An 18538-nucleotide genomic window follows, 5' to 3' on the forward strand; every position below is an offset into this window, starting at 1 on the left:
TTCTGCAGACAGCATTTGATTTAACCCTGTGTTTCTCCGCATCTTTAGAATTTCTGTGCTGAAACATTTTTCCTTCGGGTTATTTGGTTTCCAAAATGGGGGGAGGGGGCAGGATTTTTTCTGTTATTTTGATGCTACAGGCTCTAATGTCAGGCAACGGAGTGCCATGTGTTAAACGTGGCTGTGGCTTGACACTGCGATAAATTTGACTTTATTCTGCTATTCATGTTTTTTTATTTCTTATTTTGTGTCCTTTATGCTTTTGTGCAGGAATGTCTTCAAGAGAGATCTATGGTAACTTTCTGCTCTATTTGTTAGTCTGATTCCAATATCTACTTCAATGCAATGCATTTTCATGTTTTCCACTCAATTGCTTTATTATTGGGTTTTAGTGCAACTGCTCAATTCCGCATACATTCAGGACTCTTATTAAAATATATTGGACTGTTTAAGAATCAAAACCTCAGCTCGCATATTTTAATTAACTGAATTACTGTCATGCAAATTTAAATATAAATGGAGGAGAGAAGGCACAAGAATATTTGGCCCATCCATTTTAATTAAATAAAATCTAATGACCATTTTCAGACATGAATTAATTTAACGTGAGGGGCGTGAAGTTTTATTTGGCAACACAGTTTGAGCAGCTGCCTGAGATTTGGCCTTCCCCATCTGTACCATTTTCACTGAAACTTTCTGCTCAATTTCCTGGTGGGGAGCTCTTAGTGGCTCAATTGGTGAATATACTTTGTGGTGTGGCACGAAAGCTGTATGGAACCGGAGGGTATTGGGTTCATTCTCTGCTCTGTGCGATGTTTAGCCAACATCAGTTAGGTGCGACAAGTTTACAAATGCCCCGAGATGTGAAGGAGAAAAAACTGGGCCGAATTCTTCGAGTTGAGGACTGTCCATGACCTTGCTAGAAAATGTGCATCTGTGGGTATTTAACAAGGATCGGATTGAGTTTAGCTGTAATGCCAGCCAAGGTCAAATAGCACTATCTCGGGTCACTTGAAAAAAGTTATTTGAGTGACAGCTAGTACCACGTCAGGGGTGGAGGGGTAAGGTGACAATTTCATTTAAAAACTCCATGAATTGCAAGGATGCATTTTGGAAATTCGTCTACCACATAAACATGCATACAATATACAGTGCTATTTTTGAGCTGAAATTCTCTATTATGCAATTGAGTGGAAGAATAATTCGCTGTGAGCTAATTAATCTTGCACCATACTAACATGATGGATTATTTTCACAAATTCATGTGCTATTATTGTTTCAATGCAATAATGATGTCTTAAAAATGTTAGAAGAACAGGGAGGTGGGAGCAATGACAATAGTGTTTGCATGCCATATCTCTAATATTTGGTACTTTATTGTAAAATTTGCTGACTCTTCACTGTATAGTCCATGTTACAATGTTAATGCATTATTAAAGCAGTACTCTGTGTCACCATCCTAGGCTTCCCCCTTCACCTTAATAGACATAACTGCATGACAGTTGATGTTCATTGCTAAACTTGAAGCAGCTATTATCCTGTTACTTTGTATTTTATCCCCTCTGATCTGAAATGCCCCTTACAGTCAGAATGGTGAATGCAAAATTAATCCTGCTGCTCGTAATGAACACATAGCAGGCTGGCACTAAATCGGATAGAATGTAGGCTGGAATGGATGCAGGTAGCACACATGCCAAATCTTTATTGCCAACCTTTGTTGCAAATGCAGATGCAACCTCAGCAATCCTGTTTCAAGTTATCATTCGAGTTGTTTCTTATTTAAATGACAGTTTTTCAAGGCGTAGGTTCCTGGATATGAACTCAACTGAAGACTTTCTTTCTAAACAGGTCTTCAAGTAGTGTTTTGGTACATTTCTTCAGGTTTAAGCCTTAGCACTGATCTGTAACTAACAAGCTACTGAATTGTACAGTATGTTATTAAACGAAAATCTGTAAATGTTGGAAATACACAGCAGAACTTTCAGTATCTGAAAAGATGGTTCAAATTTCAAACAGAGACCTTTCGTAAAAACTGAAAAAAAATGCAGCTAAGTCCCCTAATTAAATTAGTCTGACATAGAGACCAACCTCTTCCTATTTCAGCTCAGATGAGGATTCTCCAACCAAACCATTAACATGATGCTGGCAGACCACTATGTTTATTGAGCATTTTTCATATTTTCCTTATTAGTTTAGGGTGGAAGTGAGGAAGAAATTTAGATTTAGTCTGTAAGTATGAGGCTAGACTCACTGGGCTACATTTTACTCAGTAGCGGATGTAAACAATGTCGCAGAGCCGCTGCGGTATTCAGCGCGGCAGCTGGCAGCTCATTTAAATGGCCGGGGCGGACCACCTACCCCGATGACGTGGATGGGGTGGGTGGTCTGTCCCCGGCAATGGCATTAGCAGCCTTTGCGCAGGTGCTGATGCCATTTTTAAAGGGCTTTGAGCCCCTCCATTTAATTTCAAAATTCAAAGAAATAGGTAACAAAAATTTTTAGAAACATTTAATTTGCCCCTCTCCCACCCCCACAATAACCATGCAGTGCATTACTTACCCTAATGAGTACTAATGCTATGGAAGACGAGTTACTGGAGTGTGTTAGGGATGGTTTTCGAGAGCAGTATGTTGAGGAACCGACTAGAGAACAGGCGATTTTAGATCTAATATTATGTAATGAAAAAGGGCTAATTAATAATCTTCTTGTAAAAGAACCTTTAGGGATGAATGACCATAATATGATAGAATTACATTATGTTTGAAAGTGAGGCAGTTCAATCTGAAGCCAGGGTGTTAAATTTGAACAAAGGAAATTATGAAGGTATGAGGGGCAAATTGGTTGAGGTGCATTGGGAAAATACATTAAAAGGTATGACAGTACATAGGCAATGGATAGTCTTTAAAGAAATATTACATAGTTTACAACAACTATACATTCCTTCAAGGCACCAAAACCCCAAAAGTAAAGGCAGTTAACCATGGATAACAAAGGAAGTTAAGGATTGTATGCGATTAAAAGAAAAGGCCTATACAGTTGCCAGAAATAGTAGTAAAGCTGAGGATTAGGAGGATTTTAGAATACAGCAAAGGAGAAGCAAGAAACTGATAAAGGGAAAATGGAATATGAATGTAAGCTAGCAAAAAATATAAAAACGGACTGTAAAAGCTTCTATAGGTACGTAAAAAGGAAACGTTTGGCTAAGACAAATGTGGGTCCATTACAGGCAGAGTCAGGAGAATTTATAATGGGGAATAGAGAAATGGCAGAGCAGCTAAATGATTACTTTGTGTCTGTTTTCACTGAGGAAGATACAAGAAATTAGAGAATTAGAGATCCAAGGGATTAGGGGGAGTGAGGAATTGAAGGAAATTAGTATTAGTAAGAAGGTTGTATTGGAGAAATTAATGGGGCTGAGGTTGATAAGTCCCTGGGACCTGATATTCTACATCCCAGAGTGTTGAAAGAGGAGCTGTGGAGATAGTGGATGCATTGGTGATCATCTTGCAAAATTCTATAGATTCTGGAATGGTTCCTGCAGATTGGAAGGTCACAAATGTCACCCCACTGTTTAAGAAGAGTGAGAGTGAAAACAGGGAATGACAGACCTGTTCGCCTTACATCAGTCATTGGGAAAATGCTAGAATCTATTCTAAAGTATGTGTTAAATGGACACTTGGATAATAATGATCTTATTGGGCATAGTCAACATGGATTTATGAATGGGAAATCATGTTTGATGAACCTGTTGGAGTTTTTTCAGAATGTTACTTACAGAATTGGTAAAGGGGAGTCAGTGGACGTGGTATACTTGGATTTTCAGAAGGCCTTTGATAAAGTCCACCAGAGGAGGTTGGTTAGCAAAATTAAAGCACATGGGATAGGAGGTGATATACTGGCATGGATTAAGGATTGGTTAACAGGCAGAAAACAGAGAGTAGGAATAAATGGGCCATTGTCGCGTTGGCAGGCTGTGACTCGTGGGGGTATTGCAGGGATCAGTGCTTGGGCCCCAGCTGTTCAATTTGTATCAATGTTTTGGATGTGGGGACCAAATGTAGTACTTCCAAGTTCGCGGATGACACAAAACTAGGTGGGAATGTGTGTTGTGAGGAAGATACAAAGCCGCTTCAAGGGGATTTGGAAAGATTTAATGAGTGGGCAAGAACGTGGCAGATGGAATATAATATAGAAAAATGTGAGGTTATCTGTTTCGTAGGAGGGATAGATGTGCAGAGTATTTTTTAAATGGTAAGAGATTCGAAAGTGTAGAGGTATAAAGGGACCTGGATGTCCTTGTCAATAAGTCACTGAACGCTCACATGCAGGTGCAGCAAGCAATTAAGAAGGCTAATAGTATGTTAGCCTTTATCGCAAGAGGATTTGAGTACAGGAGTAGTGAAGTCTTGCTTCAATTGTATAGAACCTTGGTTAGACTGCACCTGGAGTACTGTGTGCAGTTTTCATCCCTTTAGGAAGGATATTATTGCCATAGAGGGAGTGCAACGAAGGTTCACCAGACTTGTTCCCGGGATGGCGGGACTGTCCTATGAAGAGAGATTGGGGAAACTGGGCCTGTATTCTCTAGCGTTTCGAAGAATGAGAGATGATCTGATTGAAACCTACAAAATACTTAAAGGGATAGGCAGGGTAGATGCAGCTAAGATGATTCCCCTGGTTGGGGAGTCTAGAGCCAGAGGATATAAGGGATACTGTGGGAGCGCGGGTAAGTGGATCTGAGTCCACGAAAAGATCAGCCATGATCTTATTGAATGGCGGAGCAGACTCAAGGGGCCAGACGGCCTACTCCTGCTCCTAGTTCTTATGATCTTATATGATTTCAAAATAATGGGGAAGCCACTTAGGACAGAGATGAGGAGAAATTTCTTTATTTAGAAGGTTGTGAATCTTTGGAATTCTGTACCTGTGGAAGCTCAGTCACTGAGTATGTTTAAAGCAGAGATTGACAGATTTCTAAATAGCAATGACATAAGGGGATTTGAGGATAGTGTGGGGGAAAAAGGCATTGAAATGGATGATCAGCCATGATCGTATTGAATGGCAGAGCAGGCTCGATGGGCTGAATGGCCTACTCCTGCTCCTATGTTCTCACCACCACCCCCCCCATCACCAAACACTTCCCCTCCCACCTGACCTTCCCCTCCTTCCAAGTACATAAACTTTAAACTCTAACCCTTCGCACCAGCCCCTAAACCAATTAGATTAATTTGACCCTGCTCCCCCCCACCCCCCCGCCACCTGCACTGAAAAACTTACCTGCTGCCCCCTCCCCATCAGTGTTCCACCTCGGATTCCTGGATGGGGACCCAAAGGCACGGGAGTGCCAGCCACTGGCACCAATTAAGCAGTGGGATGGAAGGTAATTAATTCCTTTATTTAAATTTATCTACATATGTAAAGTTCGCTCCCATTGCCGAGCGTCAGGGGTGCCGCCAATATCGGGCCAGGCTGGCGTCGAGGCCTGTGGCAAGTCTCTGCTGGAGGCAATTTCCGACCTCCCCTGCCACAACCCCCAATGTTGGGGGGGGGGGTGGGTGGTGGTGGTGGGTGCTGTAAAATTCAGCCCTTTTTAAAGGTTATCTTTTTTCCCTCCCTTTCTATTGGTTACCTTGCACTATTCACAGGCAGGTTGGGAACCTATTCCTAGGTCTTTATTAGTACAGCTCTGAAACCAGCTATGAGAAGCTGAGCTAAGGTGATCTTCACTCTTTTTAAATTTTTTGTTGCCTTACCTTCTTATGAGGCAGTGCCTGGTCTCCACTCTGGACTTCTGCATGATCAGAAAACTAATCTAGGTGACAGCCTGAAAGAAGCGAGAGACAACTCCAACCTGCTGTGCAGGATAGTGCTCCAGTGCCCTGCCAAACAAGTATTTCATTGAATGCTGCAGGCTGTTTGCATTCACTTACCTGACATGCCTAAAGCCTTGGTACCGTGATGCTAATCATTTTGATTTTTGTGCATTGTTTTGTCCTGGGCTCCGATGGAATATATTTTGAGCAGATTACTTGAAATTTTCAGCACTGATTATATTCCATTATCTTTTGCATGAAAAGCACTCTTTGAGAAGGTAAAGTCCTGTTCATTTTATTCCACACACCATTAACCAATGAAATTAACCACTGCGATATGCACTGAGCTCTATGACAGTGCTTCCATGAAGTTGATTACTTCACGTAATATTTTGGTTTTGATCCATCTAAAGGAAATTGGATAAATACTTGAGAAGGAAAATTTGCAATGCTGTGGGGAAAGAGCAAGGAAGTGGGACTAATTGGATAGCTCTTTCAAAGAGTTGGCACAGGCAGGATGGGCCGAATGGACTCATTCTGTGCAGTAAGATTCTATGATCCAGAGTAGCATGCATTAACATTTTATGCTATTTTTTATTCTTTGGAGATTGTGCAGCCTTTGGTCACTGCCTAGCTGAAGAAAATAAACATTTCCACATGAGGCATCATGGATGCACACCTGTGCCCTGTGTCTCTTTTAGCAGAGCCATGGTAGCTGTAGCTACCAAAATACTAGGTCAATGGTTAAATTTTTAAAGTTATAAACCTGGCCATCCTACCTATCTACCGATAGCAAACCTCAGTGCAATACTGCATTTGTCAAATATGGTAAACACGATGAAGGTTAAGATGGGACATTTGCAAAGGTTAATGGAATGTGGGTTGTAAAAATGATGAGATGTATAATTTTGTTGTGTAAAAGATGACATTGTCCTTAGCTATACTTTCAACTCCAGTGAAAGTATTGAACAGGCATGTGTTATGCAAGCTATTTGAAAGTCTGTCAAACTTGTGATGTATTCAAGTATTCAGCCCAAGTTCTTAATAATACAGTGAAATGTCAGAAAACCACACCTCCTTTGTTCCTGCATCATTACTCACCTCAGAGACCAGATATATGATCTACACTAAGGTCTCTGGTAATTTAAATGGGTGGGCGATCCAGAGTGGTGTGAGCCAGATTTTAACCTTATAAGCATAACTTTCTGATTTAGAATGCTCCTACTAAGCATGTTGCTGTTGACCACCACTGACTCTGATTTGAACCCAGACAGTCAAAGCTTTTGAATCTCTGCATGTGTATTATTGTCCATCGTGTGTCATTACAGCAGTTGAATGCATGTGACACTGGTTGCTCCAAGATATGAAATTCCACTCACTGGAGGGTCATGACCTTATGTCTTAGTGGTCAGATTAAATTTGAGATCCTGATCACCAATCTCAGTTTGTTTTCATTTGGACAAAGTCAATTACCACCAAATTACATGACCACTAACAGCAGTAACATAATGCGCACAGTAACTGCGATGCCATTGGTTTTTAGTTGTTGCATGACGAGGGAAATACCCATTCAGTTTCTGTGTTGTCTTTATCTTGTTTTCCCCTGGCTAGTTGAATACAAACACAATTGGCAAGAGATCGGTATTTTGTTTTAAAAGTAGTGAAGTGCACAGTATTCATTTTCTTTTCCTCATATGGATTTTTAGATGATAAGTATGTTCGTCCGCTTACATTCTGGATCATTGGAGATTTTGATGACCTTTCAGGGAGGCAGTTACTGTATGAATCCCTTAAACATCTGGTAAGATTAAAATTATGCCAGTATCTTACTTTCTGCCCAGGATGTCTGTGCTGCATTCTGCACACATTGTTCTTTGTTAATACCCTCTGCTATAATGACTATCCATTTGTCTCCATAGATATAAGGGGTTGAATTTTATGAGGGAGCCGCAAATCACAGTGGCCGCCACTGATCCCCCGTGATATTTTGCGCAGGGGCTCGTTTAAATGGAGGTGGCGGGACGGCTGCGCCCGGCAATGGCACCCGGCGCCACCATGCAGGTGCCTGCGCCATTTTTAATGGACTTCAAGCCCTGACAGATGATTTGAATGTTTAAAGGGAACATCACCTTTAAATAAAAACAGTAAAGTACATGTCAAAGCCCCTCTTCCAACCCCCGCCCCAATCATCAGCCAGTAAATTTACTTCCCTCCGCACCCCCCCCCCAACCCCAGCAAAACATTTTTGCCGGTCCTGACCTTTCACCCCCAAACTTTATGATCTCAGCCTTTCAACCCCTTTCCACCATCCCCTCAACCAATGGAATAAGTTTCCTCCACTCGCCCCCACCCCCCCAACCCCAGACCTGAAAATTAAACTCCTTCCCCCTCCCCACCAGTGTCTCACCTTGAGTCTCCAAATGGGGATCGGAAGGCGCGGGACTTCCAGCCACCAGCCTAAATATCAGCATGGGACAGCCGCCTGGTCCAGGTAAGTTAATTAACATGTATTTGCATTAATTTTATTAGGCAAATGAAGGCTCCGCCGCTCTGCGGCTGGGAGGGCCGCAGCGAGGCCTTGCCACGCTGTTAAAATGTGGCGAGGCCTTCTTGGCATCAGGGGTCGAGACAGGCCCCTCCTGGAAGAATTTTCTGGGCCCCCCCTGCCACGACCCTTGACGTCAGTGGGCTGGTAAAATTCAGCCCAAGATGTAGGGGCTGGTTGCTCAGATTGGTCATATATGCATTATATAAAATAACAAACGGTCAAGAGATTAATCCAGTGCTTTGTGAGGGAATTTCCCATTCCAATTTAGGATTGTACACACATTTATAACTTATGGCCTTGTTGCATTTGTTTTTCACTCCTTACCATCTCTTATTCGATATGCAATGAAAGCACTTTGTACAGATGTTGTTTGCTCTCTAATTTCACTCATGACGAGAAAATGCTCTGGTCTTGTCTCTGTGCTTCTCTAGCACACAACTGAGTTTGAGAACTCATTGTGTAGCTAATTGTGATAATTACTGAGTTCCCTTGGCTTGCTTTAACAGTTGATAACATTTATTTGACGATTTCTTCACTGGACAATATATAATGGAAATGGGGTAGAATTTTGCTCTTTGGATGAAAAGAAAGGTTGGATGTTCAACTTAATTTATATTTCTGCCTTATGTTAGCAACCCAATGCACATTAATGGAGCTGGGAATTGAGATCTTTGCATTCTACAGCTGAGGGAGTCTGTGTTCTCACTGAAATTGAGATTCATCTCACTGTCTTACTCTACTGGGTTCTCTCTTAGGAGCTCAAAACAACATTTTCTTAACCTGTATAGGTCTACCCTTCCTCATAATCTGCAGGCTTTTAAAATCGAAGCTTGGCATCACCTAACCAGCATTTCTTGATTTATCTCATCTCATCTTTTCAATTCTGGTGGTGCTCTGCACTGTGGTCCTTAGTCCTTTACCTAGGTTTCTTGAAAGATAAACTATTAAATTATATGCAACATCTCTGGTACTGAAGTTTTATGTTTTCTTTTAAAGGAGACAGTTTTTTTTTGTACTTCTGCAAGTCTGTTTGTGTGCTGTTTTGCAGAAATCCAGCAATAATTTAAGGATTGGCCTGATAAACAATCCAAGCAGTGAACCCACCAAAGAGAACACAGTTATTGCCAGAGCCATTTGGGCTGCGCTTAACACACAAAATGTTAATAATGCCAAGAACTTCATCACTAAACTGGCAAAAGAAGAGACTGCAAAGGCATTGGCCGAGGGGGCAGACATCATGGAATTTGCTGTTGGAGTAAGTGATGTTTCTCACTTGTGTGTATAGGGCTAGCAGCTTTCCATTTTCTTCAGTTGATGGACTTGGGCAGGAAATGTTGACCGTGTGCAGTCAGACGCTTAATTTTGTTTGAGAAACTGTTTTGTGATTTAAGAACGGGCCTTCTATGAGCTGTAATTGCATCGCAAGAATAGTACATCTAATTGCCCATTGATATTGCTCAGTTTCCAGCAGTTGATACATGGGTGTTGCTCTTGCTATAGAGAGCCATTTTATTCAATGTGCTGTTTTGCTGTGGTGCTGCCATGTTCCTACAGGCCTTCCATTGCCTAAAGGCACAGAATTGTTGTACACTGTTTAACTGTGAGGTACTGGCAGCTAAATCTCACAGTTTTTAACTTCCATTTGAACTGTGACTTTTTAGTGTAACTTTCATGCTAGCTTAGGAATCAGATCCATGCTACATGAGCATGTTACTTCGAGGTGGTATGAACTTGCAGCACAGAATGCTGTATTTTCCATTTATAATAGGTGCACCTTTGATTATGCATGCTCTTGAGAAATAAAAAGAATGAAGTAGTACTTTTGTTCTTGGTTTAGTTAATGCTGGAATCCCATTCTGTGACAGAAAAATTGTAATAGGATAGGACACCAGAATGAACTAAAGCAGAAACAAATTTAACTAATGCTGGCATCCAGAAGTTAGTAACGTTTTCTTATCTCAGTTTCCTGCACACAGTACAACATGATTTTGCTGTAAATCCTTTTATTTGAGAACGGATGAGCTTTTTTTTTCAGAAAAAGAAAACTTTACATGCTCCTTGGAGTTAATTTTCCAAATATTGTGCTGTAATTACCCCCTCGATACAATCCCAACCATGTTTCTGTGCTGCAGAGCTCAGCCCAGCTCAACTGTAATGTAAAAAGCATATATGTAGAGCAGACTATAGGCATTTGCAGCCTCACTTCCAACACTCCACCCTATATTGGCAGCTCTGGCTGCTCTACATTTTGGAGATCACATGCTCTCAGCTGTCCATTGAGACTGGCTGTGGCTGCTGCCTGCATTGCCGTTCACTTTTAGAACTGATGCTGATTCTGTTGTGAGAGATCTGGAGGTAATTGCAGTTACAGATCACTAACTGAAAAGGACATAGTTGTTTAAGACCTCTGAAGTAAAGAAAACATAGAATTGGAGAGAGTGTGATAGAAATAAATGCTGAGAGAAAGGACATTCACCAACACAGAGTGAATAACAGAAAAAGAGAGGGAAGACAGTAACAGCGAGAAATTAGGTAATTAACAAGAACAGCACTTGAAAGGTTGAGAATAACAGAGAAAATTAGAATAAAAGAAATTAGAAAACCACCAAACACCTTATCCAAGACAACCCCCACCTTTTCTTGGGTCTCTTAGCCTGACCTCACCCTTACAGGCCTGAAACGTGCCTTTAGATAAGTTCTGAAAAAACCAGTAATTCATGGAACATACACCCCATAAGCCAAACTATCTGTGAGCAGTGTCAAAGAGAACCTATTGTTCAACGGAGCATGGAAGGTCAATAATTTACCATCTGTTTTAATCTTTACTTTCCACCAAAGCTTTGCTTGATCTGCTTCTCTGTTCTCTTCTGTAGGGTATGGACAATGCTGGCTTCAAAAAGAGGTTTGAGACTCTGAATGTGGATTTCATTTTGTCGCACAGTTCTTTCTGCAAGGATGTAGTGAAATTGAATAGAGGGCAGAGGGCCGTTATCAGCAATGGACGAGTAAGTATTTTGTTAGTTTCAGTTGAAAAGAAAGTCAGACAAGTTCAGGTTTTTATTTGGCATTGACGATTTGGTGTATGTACTTGGTCTGCAGACGATACCATATCCATGCTTAGCATTTTTAATAATGGACCAAGATCATGCTCTACCCCACTTAGCGCATCATTGACCTAGATGTAGCTCTCAAACTGCCTGTTGGTATTAAGACAAATGCAAAATACTGCAGCTGCTTCCAATCGGAAATAAAAACTGAAAGTGCTGGAAATACTCAGTAGGTCCAGCAGCATCTGTGGAGAGAAAAACTGAGTTAACATTTCAGGTCAGTTACCAGTTCTGATGAAAGGTCATTGACTTGAAACATTAACTCTGTTTGTCTCTCCACAAATGCTGCCTGACCTGCTGAGTATTTCCAGAATTTTCTGTTTTTATTATGTTTGATATTAAGATCTGGCTCAGTAAAACTTTTTCCACTGATACTTTTGCTCCAGCAGCACTTCTAAGCCTCCAGCTTCAACTCTGTCAGCCTTCCAGGCTGCTGTCTGACCGGAGTTGGGAAGAGTGTAAGCTCAGTGTCCTCAAACCTCAACTTTTCTTCTTCCCCACATTTATTCTGGTATCTAATCAGCCACTTTCTGCCTCCAGTCTTACCCATCCCCTTCCTTTGCCAAAACCCTCATTTGCAGCTAAGGGTTGATGGCTTCAACTCTGGCTCCCCCCCCACAAAGTTCACCTGATCAAAAACATTGCAGTATGTGTTTTAACGTATCGGGTTACCTTTTCCAATGGAACCCTTCATCAGATCAGAAAACTGAAATGCTTTTTTCTCTTTTGCCATGTAGATCATTTAACTGAATTGCATAGGTCTTTGAAGTGAATTAGGCATGATGGCTCAACTATCTGTATCCATTTAAAATGATAAAGGTGCAGTTCAGTTGGGTGATTAATATTGGTCACCTCTGACTCTTCCCTTCGGTTCCGAGAACCAAGAATGCAGCAATGTAGTTGACTGAGCGGCTGATCGGTTAGCAGTGATACTCTAACTATGCATATTGTTTCAGCTTGGAGAAATTGCCCACTGACCATTATACTGACAGGTCTTTATGTAGATGTAATTATTGTTGTTTTAGTATATCTCAAAATATCTAATTGGAAGGGGCTAATGTCCAGATGTACTGTTTGTCTAATGCTGTATAATTGAATTGGTTTTATTAAATATTTCAGATATTTAAAACTTTGGGAAAGAAATCCTGTATAGTACTGGCAGGTACACAATCCTTTGACACCAATGTCTTTCATGGCAAGTCATGAGAAAGTATGCATACTTTCCCAGCTGTTACCATTGGATCACCTAACCCGCCAAATTGGCATATTCCATCAGAGCCATGCAAGTAACTGTTCGACTAGGTGTCTGAAGGTGGGAGACTAGAATGAGTCAAATTGGATATTTATTAGATGATCCAGTAAGCAGACACCAATATACAGATACTCATAAGTAGGGTACCCATTCAGAGTTGCAGAGAATGACCTTCTCAATGGCTTTTCAGGATTTGAGTATCTGTCTCGTTCAGATTTACCCCTAATTTCTACAATTTCATGTATGCAATAATCTAGTTCTCTGGGTCTGCCACCCACAATCTCTTATTTTGTTCTAAGTGTTCTTTTCTATCCTAACCGCCACCCTATTTTGAAGCTACACTGTTTTTCCATCCTATGTTAACCCTTACAGTAACTAAAATAGACAGTTGCTCAAAAGAAGCTAGAACTTGGCTTATTGCTGAAGAAAGTTCACCGTAAGTTGTTATATGAGATATGAAAGCTGCCATGCAGTTAAAATGCTAACGAAGGGACTGCACCTAAGATGTAATCCGGTATTTTCTGCTCACAAATGCTGACTGAGCTGTTGTGTGTTTCCAGTATTTTCTGTTTTTATGCAGTTAGAACTTAATGCTATGCCTGTTATTTACAACATGTAAATTCTGGAGCTTGCATCAAGATAGCCATCCTTAAAATTGGCCCTGCTAATGCAGTAGATTCTTGAAAGGAATTCAGGTGTTTAAAGGGCATAAAGTATCCACCTCAACAATGTCTGTCTGCAATACTAAACTCAAAGCTGTGCTCAAAAAGGCAAAGAGTATTATTGTTTTATGGAAAGAACATCAGTGCAACAAGTAGAAACCAGAAATCAAGATATTAAAAAAAGGTCAAAGTATATTATAAAGAATTTACAAGAAAATTAAAGTAAGGTGGGAAAGGTAAAACAGGAATAATTAAAAAAGAGAAAAGGAAGCAAGAATTGATAGAAGTTAGAAAAAGTTTTTTTTTTAAATTCTATGACTTGTTTGGAAAAATGAAACAAATACAAATTATCCGAGGCAGGAACATGAGTGCAAAGAATGAGTGAGAAGAAAAACATTGCCATTCATGCATACATAAAATTTCAGTTGAAACTTCTTGACTATTAAAGGGCACTGAGATTAATGCGTTGCATTACACACAATGATATGAGAGGTCAAAAGTCAGGATATAAAATGTCATTGTCATATCCCTTTCTATTTACTTACTCACCAAATACAGTTTAACTATGTCCAATAAACTTGCATGTTTTTGTTTGTAAAGTCCCTCTCATTTGTCGCACTGATTCTGAGTGCCTACAGGACACTATTCATACCTAGCCTGAAATAAAATATTAACGCATTGGAAAGACATGCTTCTCTGCAGCAATAAAAAGAAACACTTGGAAAATAATTTAATTTCTGCCTTGCTGTTAAGCATATTATTTTTTGTTAATTGTTTCATACTTGACAACTGTAACAAATCCAGTGTAGCATCACCATGCTAACTTACTCCTCTGTACTATGGTGGAAATTAACCAAAATGAATCCTTTACCAATTTTTAGGTGTTGTCAATCATTATGGTTTCTATTCCCCTCTCCAGTCCTGATGACCGTAGTCAGCTCTTCAGGACTGAAGAGAAGAAATTGTAATTTTCGGGAAAGAAGAGTTTTCAGTATGGTTCCTTACCACTCTTAACAGGTGGGAACGTATATCTCAGGGATGTCAGTTGTCAATATCCTGTGAATGTCTGAAGTAGTAACAGACTTGAAACTTTGTAACTGTGGTAGATTGTTGGCCCACTGGAAGAAAATGAAATCTTCAATCAGAATGACTTCCATTTGCTGGAGAGTATTGCTATTGAGGCAGCAGAGAAGATCAAAGTCAAGATCCAAATGCTGGCCATTGAAGAAGATCTGTGAGTGATTTTAATGACTATTTTGATTAGATTAGATTAGAGATACAGCACTGAAACAGGCCCTTCGGCCCACCGAGTCTGTGCCGACCATCAACCACCCATTTATACTAATCCTACACTAATCCCATATTCCTACCAAACATCCCCACCTGTCCCTATATTTCCCTACCTATACTAGTGACAATTTATAATGGCCAATTTACCTACCAACCTGCAAGTCTTTTGGCTTGTGGGAGGAAACCGGAGCACCCGGAGAAAACCCACGCAGACACAGGGAGAACTTGCAAACTCCACACAGGCAGGACCCAGAATCGAACCCGGGTCCCTGGAGCTGTGAGGCTGCAGTGTATTCGTTTCAGCCAAGGACTTTTCAAGGGATTTTTTAAATTAGAATCTGTCAGTGTACAAATTTGCATTGAAGTGTTAATTTCCATCTTCAGTGTTGGACTTGCTGAGATATGTCAATGTAAGGTTTGTCATCAGTGAACTATGCGTTTAATAGAACTCCACACAGCTACATATAAATTAATTTACTTTATATCCATTCCAGATCACATTTGGAATCAATGCAGCACAACATCAAATAAAATGAGAGGTCATAAATATGTATAATTTCATTAATTTTAGTTTATTCCGAGTTGGTAACAGATTAAAGGTTATATTTTTAAACCTGTATCGGCTGATGATCAAATTACCATAAACTATATATTGACTGCAGTCTGAGTCAATAATTGCAAGTCCCCACCACTGCATGTTGGCTCCATTCATGTTCTTTGCTAAAGTTCTGACTTCCCTGGCTGTGACCTGACTGTACCCATTCCTAGCCTGCTGCAGTCACCAACAAGCTCATCTGCTTTTGTCCACCCAAAGTTGCAACTGTAGTTGGCAACTACATTAGAGGAAACAAATTAACAGCTAATGCAGAAACCACAGGTGAAGAAGGACTTAGAGGTCTGGGGAGAGGGGAAGAAGGGTCAGTAATGGGTGAGGCAAGTAGGGTTGCCCACTTCGGAGAGCTTGTCAGCTGGCTGACCTGCTCTGAGTGCTTTCCAGTGAAGGCAGAGCAGAAGAAGATGAGGAAGAATGAAGGGGGAGGGCTAAGAATCAGGAGAGGCTGAAGTGGCAAGCTAAAAATTGAGGAGTGAAGAAGCTGAGCATGTAAGTAGTTGTTCTCCATAGCATCGCCTGACTTCACCCGTCTCAACTCCTCTACTGAAACCCTCATTCGTGCCTTCGTTACCTCTAGACTTGTCTGTTCCAACACACTCCTTGTTGGTCTCCCAAGTTCTACCCTCTGTAAACTTGAGGCCATCCAAAACACTCCTGCCTGTGTCTTAACTCGTACCAAGTCCCATTCATATATCACCCCTGTGCTCATTGACCTACGTTGGCTCCCGGTCAAGCAACGTCTTGATTTTTAAAATTCTCATCCGTGTTTTTAAATCCCTTCAGGGCCTCGCCCCAATCTATCTCGTAATCTCCTCCAGCCACACAACACTCCGAGATATTTGCGCTTCTCTAATTCTCACCTCTTGAGCACCCCGATTTTAATCGTTCCACCATTGGTGGCTGCACCTTCAGTTGCCTAGGCCCCAAGCTCTAGAATTCCCTCCCTACAGCTTTCTGCCTCGCTACCTCCTTTAAGATGGGGAGGTGGTGGCGTAGTGGTATTATCACTGGACTAGTAACCCAGAGACCCAGGGTATTGCTCTGGGGACATGGGTTCAAATCCCACCACAGCAGAAGGTAGAATTTGAATTCAATTAATAAATCTGGAATTTAAAAAAAGCTAGTCTAATGATGGCCATGAAACCATTGTCGATTGTTGTAAAAACCCATCTGGTTCACTAATGTCCTTTAGGGAAGGAAATGTGCTGTCCTTACCTGGTCTGGCCTACATGTGACTCCAGACCCACAGCAATGTGGTTGACTCTTACATGCCCTCTGAAATGGCCTAGCAGGCCACTCAGGGCAATTAGGGATGGGCAATAAATGCTGGCCTAGCCAGCGACGCCCACATCCCATGAATGAATTAAAAAAAAAAAGATGCTCTTTAAAACCTACCTCTTTGATCAAGCTTTTGGTCATCTGACTTAATATCTCCTTCTGTGGCTCGCTTTCAAATTTTGCTTTATAATGATCCTGTGAAGCACCTTAGGACATTTTATTACATTAAAGGTGCTATATAAATATAAGTCATTATTGTAGATGAGCGAGAGATGGAGGAATAGATAGAGGGGAAAGAAAAGTGAAGGTGAGATGAATGGAAGTAAAGAAGAAATTGAAACAAACGATGGAGCAGAAAGCGAGACAGACTCTACATATTTGTCAGAACCAGTATCTTTGGGTAGAGGCACATGAGAGGCTTTTTTTTGGTGAGGTTTGGGTCAGATAAAGCTAAGTTAGTTCAGTTAGGTAGATCTTCGTGATACCTAGTCTTAAGAATGAACATGTTACTTTAGCTGTGAGTGAAGGTAGCTTAAAAATATAAAACCAAAATATTTTGCTTCAGTGCTTCATGACTTACTTTCTTTAAAATCAGGTTTGCATATTACTGGTCCTTCCTAGAGATGTTGTGGCCAAATTCTAATCGTGTTGGCACCCCTCTGGCAATGATAGTTCATTCGTCATCTAAAATCATTTTCATGTCCTCTTCAGCTATTCCTTTTCCATGGTGTACATTTCCCACTGTTTGATGCATCTGCATCTCTCCATTGTGGCATCTCTGTGGTTTTATATGGCAGCTGTTATCACTTTCTTGCTTTGGCCACTCCTAGACCTGGGGCGATACTTGGGCTTGACTGTGTTTCCTGGTCTAATTCCAGCTCCATACCTTCCATCCCAGCCACAACCACTCCTTCAGTGGTCTTAGATCCTACTTCCACAACCCTTCATTCCATCCACCATACCCTCTTGCAGTGCTCCTGGGCTCCTAACTGTTTCAAGCCCTACCTCACCTTCAGTGCTCCTACAATCCTGTCCTCCTCCATTGCACCTACACCCATTACTTCAATATTTCACTTCAACCCAATCAACTTCCACCTTGCCCTAGTTGCTCACACTGTCCTAAGCTCCAACTTCCTTACCCGTTACTGCCAGTCACTTAATGGTCCACAATCCTAGCTTCAACCCTCATCCTCCTTGCACATAGAATCCTACCTGCTTCAAGTGTACAGTCTCCCAGGTCTCCACCCTCCCAGGTTCTTCCAGGTCCACAATGTTCTGAATGTTCCCAGTTTTCAGATTCCGCTGTGAGTGATTTATTTTTCTATCCCCATGCTCGAATCACTTGCTGCAAGCACTCCAAAGCTCAAAGCCTCATTCCTTCAAATGAGCGCTGCCAAAGCCTAACTACATCCACCGCAACCCCCGCCCCCCACTATCCCAACCCCATCCTGCACCTTCAAAAGTTCTCCCAGGTTCTAAACTGCAATCTGTTGATCCAAAATCCTGGCATTTCCATTCCCTTTGGCTTGAACAGGTATAGCTCTCCTTTGCCCCGACTCTGAAAACTAGGCCGTGACCATCTCCACATGCTTGTTGCCCCACCTGCAACCCCATGTATTTTCCTGTCTCTGGTCTTTCCTGCCCTCAATTTGACCCACTCCCTCCCCCCCCCCCCCCCCACTTCTGTCATTCGTCTGTGCTGCATCACCAGTCGACAGAGTTGCTCATTGCTGCACTCCAACATCCAGTGGCATATATTGCCTCCCATTTTCCTGTGTACCCTAGGTTTTGATGAAGGAAATAATTATTGATTATATCAGTGTATGGCCATGTGAGTGAGTCATACATTGACACTAGAGACATACAGAAGAGGGAAGAAGTGCTTATTAAAAAAAAAATGATAAAAACCATGAGAAAGAGTGGACAATTAAGACATCAGAAGCAGGGAAGTATAATGACAGCCATGCAGAAAATG

General features: G+C 41.3%; 1 protein-coding gene across 2 annotated transcripts in view; it reads left to right on the plus strand.

Annotated features, from left to right (window-relative positions):
* The window catches only part of uggt1 (UDP-glucose glycoprotein glucosyltransferase 1), a 141983-nt gene that overhangs the window by 55485 nt on the left and 67960 nt on the right, over positions 1 to 18538 (plus strand). The window contains exons 21-25 of one of the 2 annotated variants that reach the window (XM_068042002.1): positions 271 to 294; positions 7520 to 7614; positions 9410 to 9616; positions 11235 to 11366; positions 14489 to 14616. In XM_068042002.1, coding sequence (XP_067898103.1) covers positions 271 to 294; positions 7520 to 7614; positions 9410 to 9616; positions 11235 to 11366; positions 14489 to 14616 — 586 coding nt within the window. The remainder of the gene's footprint in view (positions 1 to 270; positions 295 to 7519; positions 7615 to 9409; positions 9617 to 11234; positions 11367 to 14488; positions 14617 to 18538) is intronic. The other variant, XM_068042003.1, reaches the window with a different exon arrangement.

This window comes from Heterodontus francisci, chromosome 11, assembly GCF_036365525.1.
Source record: "Heterodontus francisci isolate sHetFra1 chromosome 11, sHetFra1.hap1, whole genome shotgun sequence".
NCBI classification, from domain to species: domain Eukaryota; kingdom Metazoa; phylum Chordata; class Chondrichthyes; order Heterodontiformes; family Heterodontidae; genus Heterodontus; species Heterodontus francisci.